The sequence below is a fragment of the Pristis pectinata genome, chromosome 5 (assembly GCF_009764475.1).
Source record: "Pristis pectinata isolate sPriPec2 chromosome 5, sPriPec2.1.pri, whole genome shotgun sequence".
NCBI lineage: Eukaryota > Metazoa > Chordata > Chondrichthyes > Rhinopristiformes > Pristidae > Pristis > Pristis pectinata.
Genome location: NC_067409.1, coordinates 47,446,038 through 47,460,983, shown reverse-complemented (window position 1 = coordinate 47,460,983; position 14,946 = coordinate 47,446,038). Strand labels below are relative to the sequence as shown.

The following is a 14,946-nucleotide window of genomic DNA, read 5'->3' as shown; positions in this document are numbered from 1 at the left end:
GCCCTGGGAACAAGACTGTGACTATTCACCTTATCTATGCCCCTCAATTTTGTAAACCTCTACAAGGTCACTCCTCAGCCTCCTAATGCTCCAGGGAAAAAAGTCCCAGCCTATCTCGTCTTTCCTTATAGTTCAAGTCCTCCAGTCCTGGTAACATCCCCATGAACCCTGGATGGTGTTGACCTTCAAGTGTTGCTCAGCCAAGTAAAGAGAATCCCATCGCATTTCTGACTTGTCCCTTATCGATGGTGGAAAGATTAAGGGTGTCAGGTGGTGAGTCTCTCGCCACAGAATTCCCAGCCACTGATCTGCACTTACAGCCACAGTATGAGAATACTCCTGATGAGTATCCAGTCAGAATGTTGATGATAATGGTCTCAGCAACGATATAATAGCATTGAATATCAAGGATATCCGACATGACTCTCTCTCTCTCTCGTCGGGAGTGGTCATTTGTCTTGTCTTCCTTTTTTTTGCCATTTATCAGCCAATGATTTAATAAGGAGCTGCAAATAAAATTGAACACTGTATAATCATCAGCGAACTCCTCATTTCTGATCTTCGTCGTATGGAAGTACGGGCATTGATGAAACAGCTGAAAATTGCACACCAAAGCAGTAATTATGTTTGGACCAAAACAAATATGAGGTTTGGAACTGAGTGGTTCTGGCAAACCCTAAATTAGACACTGGTGAGCAAGTGTCACTTGACAACTGCCATCACTTTACTGATGATTGAGAGCAGAATGATTGGGCAGTAACTACACAGAAAATAAAAAGACATATCTGGGCAAATTTCCACATTCAACAAAAATGCTGGAAAAGATCAAGCAAAACCTGTGCAAAGAGAAACAAAGTTAATGTCTTAGGTCAAAGACGAAGGGGGCCTGCAACATTAACTCTTTTTTTTGCCCACAGATGCTGCCTGACTTGTTGAGCATTTCCAGCATTTTCTGCTTTTATTTCAGATTTCTAGCATCTGCAAGCACCTCAAGACACTGGAAAAATATCAATGATGCTGTCTCCACATGATCTTCCAAATTCACTGGAAAAATAAGTGAACCAATGCTCATGTCATGTCCAAGGCCAATATCCGCAGCAATAAGGCCCTGGTTACTCTCATTCACTACATTGGGCAGGTCACATTCTTCACATGCCCACACCAAGCTCCCAAAACAGACACTCTGTTCCAAACTCTATTACCTAACAGAAAGAGGAAAAGATTAAAGATGTGCTCAAAGTTTCCTCAATGTGCAACATCCCCACCAACTCCCAGGAACCTTTGGCCTACAACGTCTCAGTGGAGAACAAACATTCAGATTTGTGTAGATAGAACAGCTTGCCTTGATGTGCAGCTAGATCTAGTTCTGGAATGCATGTCATCAGTTCTACAAATCAGGTGTTGTATGCTTCTGTCACCTTAGCTGTATCCACTGCTGCAAGCCACGTCTTGTTATCAGGTGGAGTAAATTCATTTGTTAAAGACAGGATTCTCTAATGGTGGGAATCTCAGGAGGGAGTTTAATGTAACAAACATTTGGCATTCAAACTGAATATTGCTGTTCAAACTTCAACCTTGCCTTTTTATATACACATGGTGTTTACCAAGTATGTAGTCCTGTCATGCAACATCAGTTTGACACTTTGCTATCAGGTAGGATTGTTGCTGCTCCTGACATGTCCTTCTGCACTTGCCATTGAATCATTGCTGATTTCCTGGTTTGTAAGAGGACAAGGTTATGCATGTCTGTAGCCAATGGCCCACAGCACCTTGTGGATGCCTGTTACTGGGCTGACAGAGCTAGTCCAATTCGGTACAATTGTGGTGCCATACAAAACCATGGAAGATGTCCTTGGTGAGAAGACAAGATTTTATTCCACAAAAGCAGTGCATGGTCATTTCCAGCAATGCTGTCATGGACAGATGCATCTCCAACAGGTCGATTTGGGAAGACATGGTCAAATCAGCTTATTCCTCATGTTAACATGCTCACTACCTTTTGCAGGCCCAGTCTATCAGCTGTGTGCCTCAGGACATAATCACCTGAGTCAGTTGTGGTGCCACCAAGACATTCTTGGTGACATACATTCAAGGTCCCCCATCCCAATGACATTCTGTACCTATGCTACCGTTAGTGCTTCTTCCAGGTCTACATGAAAGACTGATTCATCAACTGACAGAGGACAGTAGGTTGCAATCAAGAAGTGTTTTTTTTTGTCCTTTGATATGACACTATGAGACTTCATAGAGTCTGAAATATACGTTCAAGACTCTCAGGGCTACTACCTCCTGCCTTCATACCCTGCACTAATGACACTGGAGGTTGTGACCTGCTGGTAGGATTGGAAGTACTCAGAGATTCTGATGGAGCCAGGCACATTGCCTGTAAGGAATGAATCCTTAGATACAACCATGTCAAACTTTGTATTTCCTAATTTTGACACCTGCTCCCAAGTTTTTGTTTTGAGGAAACCTTTGTAAGGTTAACTATGCTGGGACCAACCTTGCCATATTCAAATTTAATGTCTAATTCAAATATTGGGTGGTCAGTCTTATTTGGTTTCTGTCTTATTGTAGTGGCTTGATTAAGTAATTTGTTGGTCAATTCAGAGTTACTGCAAGTCTGAAGTCACATATAGGCCAGTCTGGCTAAGGATGAAGGGTTTCCTCCCCTAAAGGGCATTACTAAACAAGATGTTTTTCTTAAGAAAAGCAACCATCCTTCTGGGTACTAGTTATATTATTTTATTAGTTCCCAATACTAACTGAGTTTGAATTCCACAGCTGGAATAATGGGACTTGAACTCATCTCCTGATTGTTGGCCCAAATTATAGGATTACTAACGTGCCAATTTAATTACTATGGCACCACAGTACTGTACCTCTTCAGAATAACATGAAGAATCTGTTAGTTTAATACATAAACATTCCTAACAAGTCCTTTTCCATTACCCATCTAAAACACTGTCTTGGTGGCACACTGTGTAAAGTTTATGTTAAATGTATGCTTTGCTTCTCCTCATTTATTCCCATAAATGGGTAATATCTGTTACAAGCCTGGACGGCTTAGAAGAGTCATATCCTAATGGATTGTAATTAAATTCTAAAAACACAACAGTTTGAAATACATTGACTAAAGTCTTAAGTATTATTCCCAGTTGACCGCAATTCATTTTTTAATTTATTCATTCAAATGATGTAGACATCAGTGGCAAAGCCATTATTTACCATCCATTCTTAATTGCTTTGAAGCAAGCAGCTTACTAGGTCATTTCAAAGGTCAGTTAAAAGTCAAGCATCATACTCTGGATCTGAAGTGAGATGACTGACTTGATGTCTAACCAGAAATGAATTAGGTGGGTTTTTAAATGACCATCAAGTGGCTTCATTTTCATCATTACCAACACTTTTTTCCAGATTACTACTTGAATTTAAATTCCTTTTTGCTGATATGGTTGGATTCAAACTCATGCTCCTGGAGCAATAGTTCTGGCCCCGGATGCAAGTCTGTTACATTAACCTACTGTATTCTCAAAGGGATCTCAAATGTTAGTAGAAAAACAATGTGCTGAAAAACTTAAATTGAAATACAAGATTACACTGTTTGCACAGCACTGCTGGCCACAAAACCAGTGAAGACAAATTACTGGCAATGAGAAACAATGTATCTAAGTTTTTGTTTTATCTTTACATTAAATATCACTTGCCATCTGTCTCAATGATTTGGATGAGATATATAATATACAAGGCGTGGTTAGTAAGTTGTAGATGACACTAAAATAGGTTGTGTCATTGACAGTGAAGATGGCTCTCAGGATTTAGAGGGATCTTGATCAGCTGGGTAGGTGGCCAAGGAATGGCAAATGAGAGTTTCATTTTAAGTGCAAGGTGTTACATTTTGGGAAGACAAATGAGGGTAGGACTTTCACAGTGAATGGTAGGGCCCTGGGGACTGTTGTAGAACAGAGAGACCTAGAAGCACAAATACATGATTCCCTGAAAGTGGTGTGGAAGGTGGACAGGGCAGTGAAGGTTTTTGGCACGCTGGCCTTCATCAGTCAGGACATTGAGTATAGAAGTTGGGGTGTTATGTTGCAGTTGTACAAGATGTTGGTCAGGTTGTATTTGGAATATTGTATACAGTTTTGGTCACCCTGCTATAGGAAATATGCCATTAAGCTGAAAAAAAGAGTACAGAGGAGATTTAGGAGGATATTGCTGGAACTCGAAGGACTAAGTTATGGAGAGAGGTTGAGCAGGTTGGGGCTTTCTTCACTGAAGTGTAGGAGGCAGAGGGGTGATCTTATAGAGGTGTATTAAATTATGAAGGGCATAGATATAGTGTATCCACACAGTCTTTTTCCAAAGTTGGGGAATTAAGAACTGGAGGGCATAGGTTTATGGTGACAGGGGAGCAATTTAATAGGAACCTGAGGGACAACTTTTTCACCCAGAGGGTGGTCAGTACATGGAATGAGCTGCCAGAGGAAGTGGTTGAGGCAGGTACATTAGCAGCATTTAAAAAGATACTTGGTCAGGTACATGGATATGAAAGGTTTAGAGGGATATGAGCCAATTTCAGGCAAATGGGACTAGCTTAAATAGGAATCTTGGTCAGCGTGGACCAGTTGGGCCAAAGGGCCCACTTCCATGCTGTACGACTCTATGACGAGTGGGATTGTTATTTTGAAATATTTGTTTAGACAGCCAAGTCAAATTTCCTACAAAGCTAAAAGTATGGACAAAAAGGGAACTTGGCCCCTTTTTCCATAACGTGTAATAATATCCCCCCCCCCCCATACATCAATTTCTACAAAATGTTTTTGAAGCTGTTGATATTCAATGCAGCAAAAGAAAACAATGAATTACTGCATTAAAATAGTGGAAAGAATAACTGCCACTTATATAATGCTTTTAATGTAGTAAGTACATCCCAAGGCAATTTGCAGAAGTGAGCATAAACAGAGTTACTTAAGATATTTTTAGTAGTACCTTAAAGGTGGAAAGAGGGGCTTAGAGCCAGAGGGGTTAGGAAGGGAATTCCAAAGTTTTTAGAATTAGCAGGCGAGGTATGGTTGTCCATGCTGGAATAAGTGAGAAAAATGATCAAGAGCCTAGAATTAAAGCAGCAGTAATACCCCAAAGAGTTAAATGGCTAGAAATTATTTAGGCTGTTGGAAGGATTTGAATAATGGAGAGAGGACAAAAATCAAGGGGTTGATTAACCAGAATCCAATGTACGTTAGCACATACCAGGTATGAAGATGACTTTGCGTGAGTTAGTAAGGGGCACTAAAGTAGAACAAAGGAGACTGGCCGAGGGTACATTGTATGCTCCAGGCAAGACTGTTCCAATGGCACAGATGAGTGTTGCAGAATAGCTGAGGGAGGCCCAAAGCCTGTGGTTACAAATAGGTGATCCTGCTAATTACACAGGTATCCGGACTAAAGCTAAGCTCAGTTTCAAATATGACCCCACCCTTACCAACAGCCCAGTTTAGTTTCAGATAGCTGCCAGGTGGTGATTGAGTTTATGAGAACTGGAAACTAAGGGTTTAGTTTCCTCCCCCCCCCCTGTATTTTTTATAGCAGATAGTTCTGCAGAAGTAATTAATTGAAAACCAAGATGTTACCTTCTAACCCATTAAAGACTTTCCACTGCACTCCTTCCCTGCCTCTATAACTGGGAAAACCTTTGTAGTGAAAGGTAACATTTCTGTTTTTCCTCTCTTCAAATGCTGCCTCAGCTCTCCATTTCTAGCACTTGCTTTATACTTTACCTTATAATTTTAATGTAAGGAAATAGCCAAGAGAGATCTTTGTCTCTAAAGAAACATTCAGTTAAAACATTAAAGAAAAACCTCAGTTCATTCCAAAACTATTTAAAAAATTGTCAATGATTTATTAATTTAGATTTAAAATTGAAGTTTTCTTTGAAGTTTTCACTCAAAAAGATGTACTTCACTGTGTGTTTTGATGTACATCTGACTAATAAAAGGTATCTTATCTTAAGAACTTAACTTAAACTAAAATCATTTTAAAATTCTCAAAAATAATGTTTTTAGAAACTGTGGGCAGGACTAAGGTAGAAGTTGCAAATGATTCTGAACATGTGAACTGGGATGAAGTTCAGCTATTGATGCTAGGATTCCCCAGGACAATACCAGGCAATCCTCCTCTGAGATCCTATGGAACTTTCATTCATTTGAATGGAGATATTTGACCAGGCAATTCAAAGGAGGCAAATCCAGTTACTTTCTTAAGTTTCTTTAGTATATTTTGATGTTTTTTTAATTGTTCAATATGTTTTTCACAAATTGTATTTAAAAGGGCACTAAATACCACGCTGTAAATAAAATAAAAAAATAAATAAAAAATGTTGAAATTGCTTTAAATTTAAAGTGTTACTGTAGATCAGAGGCATTTAGAAATTCTTACAAAATCTCAGACATCGATTTGATTGGGTAGGGTGGATTGAGCTTAAAGGTAATCGGGCTGGCATGGTGGCAAGGCTGATAGAGCTACGCTCTCACAACTCCTGATCTTGGATAATGTCTGTATAGAGTTTGAATGTTCTCCTTGTGAAAATGTGGGTTTCCTCCAGGTGCTCCAGCTTCCTCCCACATCTCAAAGATGTGCAGGTTGGTAGGTTAATTGGCCTCTATAATTTGCTCCTAGTGTTTAGTGGTAGAATCTGGGAAGAGTTGATGGGGATGCGAGTGGAATAATATAGCACTGGTGTAGATGTAAGTTTAATGGCCAGTGTGGACTTGGGTCAAATTCTGTTTCACGCTGTATGATTCTGTGTGTCCATGTTGGGAGCAGGGTTAGGTAATCAGGTTAGCTCCCTGTATTGGTACTTTTTCATGCTTAAAAAGTTTTCACTACCAAGGAATCTCTTCCAAAACTGAAAAAATTTTGCTCTCTGCGATACACGCACTATCAGCAATCTCAAGGCAATGTGGATCATTAAGTGAAGATCCACACACACACAAAATACTGGAGGAACTCAGCAGGTCAAGCAACATCTGCAGAGGGAAATAAACAGTAGATGTTTTGGGTCGAGACCCTTCATCAGGACTGGAAAGGAAGAGGGCAGAAGCCAGAATAAAAAGGTAGGGGGAGGGGGAGGAACACAAGCTGGGAGGTGATAGGAGAGTCCAGGTGAAAGGGCCATCACCTGCCAGCTTGTCGTCCTCCCCCTCCATTTTTATTCTGGCTTCTGCCCTTTTCCTTTCCCGTCCTGAAGAAGGGTCTCAATCTGAAACGTCAACTGTTTATTTCCCTCCATAGATGCTTTCTAACCTGCTGAGTTCCTCCAGCATTTTGTGTGTGTTGCTCCAGATTCCAGCATCTGCAAAATCTCATGTGTCTCCATTAAATGAAGATTAAAGCTCCTTCAGTTATGCCACATCATAAGGACATGCTTTGATTGTCTCCATCTTCCTACCACTTTGATTGTACCAGTTCCTACAGCAGTAATCCTATGGCCATAGTGAAATCACCAATTTCTGCTTGTTTAGTGCCACAAGCCCATGCTCAAATGAAACAGTGTTGAAGCTACATGTGACACTGGATGAGAAGTCCCCATGTGATACAACTACTAACATTCTCATTTAAGTCCCCATTGGTATGGGTATACAGGCTAAATCACATCTACTCAGGAAAGGATAAATTCAGACAGTAAAGTCACAAACATAGTTAATATCAAAAATTAAATATGTTCCATTAATGTAGTGGGATTATAGTATCTACAGAGCTCAATGCCTATACAGGACCTCCCTGGGTTATGGAAGACCTGACTTATAAAATCTGATATAATGCAAATTTTCCCACATTTTTTTCTTAAAAAGAATTTTCCCACTTTTTTTCCCAGAAAGAATTTCGAGTTAGGAAAATTAGTTACAGAAATGCCAACATCTTTAGGAGTTATGGAATAGTGGTAACAGCTTGTTAATTCAAAAGACAACCAGGTCTTTCTTTTAAAAAAAAGCTGTTTATCTGTAACCATCCCATAGTTATCAAACAGACACGATTGTGTGTTAAGAACACAGGTGCCAGCTTACAGAAGGAGGCCACCGAAGAGACTTGCTTTGGAAACTAACAAGGCAACCTCTTCTATTGTCACTTGTAAAATACCTTATCCAACAATATCCAATGATACTTTAAGGCTGTCAAAACTAGCCTCTGGATGTGGGACATTCTGATTCTTTACCATTGTAACTACAAAGGGGAAGACAATAAATAAATGTTCATGTTAATCAACCTTCATTGAAACTTCCTTTCCAACTTATGGAAAATTTGGTTTACATAACTCAGGGACTGCCTGTATTCTGCATTGGCCTCCACTCAACCTGTGATGCTGACATAAAGCACCAAGATGGAAAGTGCTCCACTTCCCAAGGCCAGCAGTAATTTTCAATACCAGCATTTATAGAAATATTATACACACATAGACAACACAAAAAATGCATATAGACTTTCTATAACACATATTAAAAAAGTTAATAGACCAGGATACTATTCTTTAACCATGAATGACATATACAGAGAAGGCATCAAGTCAAAGCTGTGGAGAATTTGTTTTCCATTTTGTAGGGGAAACAAAATTAGCCTCCAGAATTCTGACAATTTCCACAAATTTTCATGTATTACAGAAATTAAAGGACATTAGTGCAGAAAAATAGCACTGAGGAAAAACAAAAAAAGTCGATCGTGATCATATTTAATGGTGGAGCAAGGAGGGGCTGAATGGCCTCCAGCTGATCATAGAGTCAAACAGCACAGAACACCCTCAGCACACCATGTCCTCACTGATCATCAAGCACACATTTGCAATAATTGCATTTTTTTAAAATTAGTCATAAAATTGTACAGCATGGAAATGGGCATCTGGCCCAACTCGTCCACACTGACCAGTGGGCACCCTTCTGTATTAATCCCATCTCCTAATGTTTGGTCCATAGCCTTAACCTTCTAAGACATTTCCTAAATGCTCCCCACATACCCAACAATTACACCCAGATTCTACCATTCACCCTAGGGACAATTTACAGTGGCTAAGTAACCCACCAACTTGCATACTTTGGCATGTAAGTGTAAAATGAAGCACTTAGAGGATGCCCTGGCAGTCACAGGCAGAATAAGCACACTCCACACAGCACTCGAGGCAAGGATTTAACTCAGGTCACAGGAGCTGTAAGGCAGCAGCTCTACCGCACGTGCCACTGTGCTACCCTCATTATAATTCAATGCATCTATCATCTTATATTTTTTAAAAACAGAACAGAGAACATTACAGCACAGTACAGGCCCTTCGGCCCACAATGTTGTGCCAACATTTTATCCTGCTCTAAGATCTATCTAACCCTTCCCTCCCACATAGGCACATGAATGATAGAGACATGGAGGGCTATCTAAGAGTATCTTAAATGTCCCTAATGTATCTGCCCCCACTTCTGTTGGCAGTGTGTTCCACACACCCACCACGCTCTGTGTAAAAAAAACTTACCCCTGACATCCCCCTTATATCTTCCTCCAATCACCTTAAAATTATGCCCTCATGTTAGCCATTGTCACTCCGGGAAAAAGTCTCTGACTGTCCACTCGGGCTATGCCTCTTATCATCTTGTACATCTCTATCAAGTCACCTCTCATCCTCCTTCTCTCCAAAGAGAAAAGCCTTTGCTCACTCAATCTACACTCAAAGGAGATGCTCTCCAATCCAGGCAGCATCCTGGTAAATCTCCTATGCACCCTCTCTAAAGCTTCCACATCCTTCCTATAATGAGGCGACCAGAGCTGAACACAATACTGCAAGTGTGGTCTAACCAGAGTTCTATAGAGCTGCAACATTACCTCGCAGCTCCTGAACTCAATACCCTGACTAATGAAGGCCAACAAACCACATGCCTTCTTAACATCCCTATCGACCTGCAAGGCAAACTTGAGGGACCTATGGACGTGGACCCCAAGGTCCCTCTGTTCCTCCACACTGCTAAGAGTCCTGCCATTAACCTTATATTCTGCCTTCAAATTCGACCTTCCAAAGTGTATCACTTCACACTTATCTGGTTTGAACTCCATCTGCCACTTCTCAGCCCAGCTCTATTCTAATCAATATCCTGTTGTAATCTACAGCAACCTTTTACGCTATCCACACCACCACCAACCTTTGTATCATCAGCAAACCTACTAACCCACTCTTCCACATCCTCATCCAAGTCATTTATAAAAAATCACAAAGAGCAGAAATAAACCATCAGTTTTTTCTCTCTACTTAATCTGGTAACTTTAAATAATTATTTCACATTTACAGCTCCTCCAGACTACCATTTGGTCACCGATACCACATTTCTTCATCTTGTCCCTTTGATAACGAGGCATTGCTTTAGTGATTTGATCTATCCTGCATCTTAAAACTTCTGATCAAATGTTATCAGAATGAAAATGGAAGAGGAAGAGGAACCAGGGCTTTAAAAGCACTTAATGAGGTAATTGAAGCTTTGATTAAAAATTTTCCAAATTTCACTAAATTTGGGCATGGTTCTATTAGACTGGAAAATAGATACAACTCCTTTATTTAAAAAGGAGACAGACAGCAGGAAACTATATGCCAGTTAACTTAACACCTCTGATAAGAAATATTATGTTATTATTGTTAGACATCTGGGCAATTAGCAGAAATAACTTGAATTTTACCAAGTAAACACTTTTGCCTAAGGGAAAATCATAAATGTGATTTTCTCTTTGGCGAAACTGTTTACTTGGTAAAACAAATTTATAGGTGCCCTTTTCAGAAGTAAGGTGCTGTAAATAATGAGAGGGGGTAATCTGTGGGTGCTTAGAAAATTTAGGTATTTGATAAGATATCACGTCATAGATTACTTTGGGAAATAAAAGCTCAGTGTAAGAGGTAACAGATTGGAATGGGTAGAAGTCTAGCTGCCTAACAGGAAGAAGAAAGAAACATTCTTTTTCTGGTTGAGAAAATGTAAAGTTCAATGCATCACAGGGATCAGTGCTGGGGCTTCACTTTTTTTTAAAAAAAAACAATTTATTTAATGACTTAAATGAAGAGAACATAATAATGCCAAATTTGCTGGTGACACAAAAAGGTATTAAATAAGTTTGTGAAAAGAGACGTGAGAAGGCTGAGAAGTGATTTAGCTAGGTTAGGTGAGCGGGTAGAGATCTGGCAAATGGAGTATAATGCCATAAAATGTGAAAAATGTCCAATATTGAAGGGGAAAAAAAGAACATTTTCTGAATGAGAGACTATAAAGTTCTGAAATGCAGAAGACTCTGCATTTACTCCTGCATGATTCACAAAAGACCAGTGTGCAGGTACAGCAATTAATTATCGTTTATTGCTAGGGGAATTCAATAGTAGAGAGGTTATGCTTCAGCTAAATAGGGCACTGGCAAGATATCAGGATTACTGTGTACACTCTTGGTCTCCTTATTTAAGGAAGCATGTTAACCCTCAGTAGTAGTTCAGGGAAGATTTACCAAATTAATACTTAGAACTGGTGAGTTGTCTACTACGGAAAAGTTGGACAGGCTGGGTTTGTATCCACTGGAGTTCAGAAATAGTGAGAGGGGTCTTAGTTGAAACACAAAAGATCCTGAGGGGTCCTGACAGGGTGGATGTGAAGTGAATGTCTTGTTCAAAGAGAATCTAAAAGGGTCACGGTTTAAAAATAAGGGGTCACCTATCCAAGACCAAGACGAGGTGAAATGTCCTCCGAAGATGTGAGTTCTCAAAGGGTAGTGGAAACAGAGATTTTGAATATTTAAGGCAGAGGAAGATACATTCTTGATAAACAAGGGGGTGAAATGTTACCATAGCAATGTGAAGGTGTTACAGTCAGATCAGTTATGATCTTATCGAATTGTAGAACAGGCTTAAGGGGCCAAGTGGCCTATTCCTGCTCGTAATTCACAAGTTCTTGTATTCATGAACCATTTATCTCTGCACAGATGCTGTTTGAAATGCTGATTAATTCCTGCAATTTATTTTTTCTGGGGGTTTCAGCATCTGCAGTGTTTTGCTTTATTTCTAGCCATTTCACTGATATCACTAAGGATGAGCAATTCGCAGCAACTTTAAAGTAAACAGCAATTACTATGAACCATTCCACACTTTTCTTCATTACTGTAGAACCACCTAAGGCCCCTCTAAAGCACAGTGGTAGTGCAAAACAAATAGTTTACAAAAGTGGTTCTTGACTTTCCTACTTCAAAGAAAGTTCATTTATTGTTTTAGTTGTAATGATGACAAAACCCACATTAAAAAGATATTTTGCTTTACTGGCAAACCATGTAAAGCATAAATTAATTCTTCATTTCTGCAAATCAAGATATTTTCAGTTACACTACCTTGAGGGATCCTGCTGCCTATACTTGAACTCTTGGAGAATAAGCTAGAAGTAACAAACTGATCCCAACAACAATGTTGAATAAGTAACAGGATACGTGTAGAGTTCCATGTATCTAGATTTTGCCATGCTCTGTCTGGTGTAAACTTGTTGAATGCCAGCTCGAAGATCATCCCATATCTGATCCAGGCCTATCTGCTTAAGCCCATGTGGATTTTGGCTCTTGTTTGATGACATTTTGTTTCCTTATAGGTTTCTATAGCAAGGTTCACAGTCAGTAAAGCTATTCCTCCATGAGATGTAGCAGTATAGATTCCCGTCAACTTCCTACTGTGAACAGCCAATGAATCTTACTTCCTCCAAAATTGGCCAGACTCTACTTCTTCAAACCTGTAACAGAAATAACAAGTTTCAAATAAAGGAAATTATCAATGAGCATTTTTATTATTTTTAGGATTATTACAAAACATTTCTCAAACTACATTTTCATTTTTTTGGACTAGATTACAATATTCTGTATTAAAAATTAAAAGTACAGCAAGATATTACTAGTACAGCAAGATTTTTGTTTTAAAAACATAAGTACCATGACTAACTAGTTAATATGGTCTCAGTTTTTATCTAAATTTGTAGGCTCGCCAAGTCTATGGTGTCATATCAATCACTGATGCTATTTGATGACATCATATTAGCTCCCCACGGTGTGAAAAAAATACAGTATGCCACATTAAGTATTTAACATACAATTTTGAACAACTTTATGTCTATTACAATTAGGAAGATATTTATAAAAAAGAGCTTCACAAAATCAAGATAGTTGGCAGACTAGATTTTGCCTGTGCTCAATGCAGACTTGAAATAATGACTGAATATTCAAAAGAAAGATTATTAAATATGAACACAGAAATAATGGCAAGTTAAGTACACCATGCATTATTATATACATAGCAAAGGAGAGATGTTCTGGGAGCTGCAAAATCACCACAAATTGTTAGCTGAATTATGCTGCTGCCATAAACTATGCAAAAAGTGCAATTTAGTGTAAATCTCCCGTGTCAAGAAATTATGGCATCTGTTCTGTTAAAACTGATATAATATCGCAAATACTTGGGACTGATATTTAATGAGATACAAATTCCTGAATGCCACTCAACATCAGAGAACTAGAAAAAGAGCAAGGGAACTTGCTCAAGTCTTAACTTTGCAGTAAAACCAGTTTTTATAATTTTCAGGGTTTTTTTTTACTGCTTCTCCCTCTTAATCAAGTTTATATTCAATTTTCTATTTCTAACTTGACTCCAATTTATCTCATTTACCTTTTTTTTGTTTTTCTTGTTTCTTTAAACTTAAATCTCATTGGTTGTTGAGAAAGACAACTGATCTAGCAACAAGATCCCAGATACCCCACTTCCACTCATCATGCTGTTATCAATTCACAATCACATCTATTGCAACCCTAATAACTGATAACTGAAAGGCGAGGAAATACAAGTCTTAAGAAATCTGCTATTCCACCAAGGTTTGGCCACAATCTCAAATTTATCATTATTCAAAAATGAGCTTGAGGGGTTCATATGATAGCAATCCCATTGTACATAAGTGGGCTCAGTTAATCAGTTGTTTTGGGGGTGGGGATATTACTATCCATTTATCAAATGTAGGGTTTCCATGCAGCTCTGTGGGCATCCTGACACAGCCTTTCAGGTGAGTATCCTTGCAGTAGCTGTAGGAGTTCAGTTGTCAGAAATTGTTTTACTTCAGAATATTAACTCGACACATTCAGCCCCTTTTTAAAAGGCAGAATACCCCGCCTCATGGTTTTCAATATCCAAGGAACACTGCAAAACTTATTCTCATAATAAGAACGAAATACAGTTCATTGACGCACTTCCTTTAAATAGACTATCAGCTTGGCCTTGGGGTATCTATATACAGACATCTCAATTTACCTTGTACATGAAGGTGCATCATATTTAGTACCTATATACGGAGTATATATCCTTTGTTACAATCTCCTTGCGACCAATGAAAATCAACAATGATTTAGAAGAAATGGGCAGTCCAAAGGTCTGAAGCCTATAACAAACCCCATCAATTTGGTGAGTTTTTGATTCCAATGTGTATTTTTGCCATTTCTTTTTTATTTCCCTTTTTTTTTAATTCATTCGTGTTTAGTATATTGTATATTTTTCACAGAATACTTTCTCCCTGGATTCTTTTGAATAATCATGTATTTCCCATTGCTGTGCCACATAACAGTTTGCAAACATTGTTCCATATTACCCAAAGGTCAATTCCTCACCTCCAAAAACAAGTATGCCTATTATCCAGTCATAAACATAATTATGCCCTTTACAATGATCTGAAAGCTTATTATATCACCACTGTCTAGACATCCTCTGAATTTTACTTCCCTGCATTAATGCAATCTTTCCCATTATCAGATTCAGTAGGAATCCTGCAACAGGATTCTTAAATGTTAGGTAAGCAGGGAATCTTGCACATGTTGAGAAGTTTCACTCCCTTTCTACCCCTCTTGTAACCAACATAAACTCCCATGATTACT

General features: G+C 38.8%; 1 protein-coding gene across 2 annotated transcripts in view; it reads right to left on the bottom strand.

Moving 5' to 3' along the window:
• The window catches only part of cul1b (cullin 1b), an 81,501-nt gene that overhangs the window by 48,530 nt on the left and 18,025 nt on the right, over window positions 1–14,946 (bottom strand). For both annotated transcript variants that reach the window (XM_052015531.1, XM_052015533.1), the window contains exon 2: window positions 12,478–12,770. In XM_052015531.1, the coding sequence (XP_051871491.1) occupies window positions 12,478–12,617 (140 nt within the window). In that variant the 5' untranslated portion in view covers window positions 12,618–12,770. The remainder of the gene's footprint in view (window positions 1–12,477; window positions 12,771–14,946) is intronic.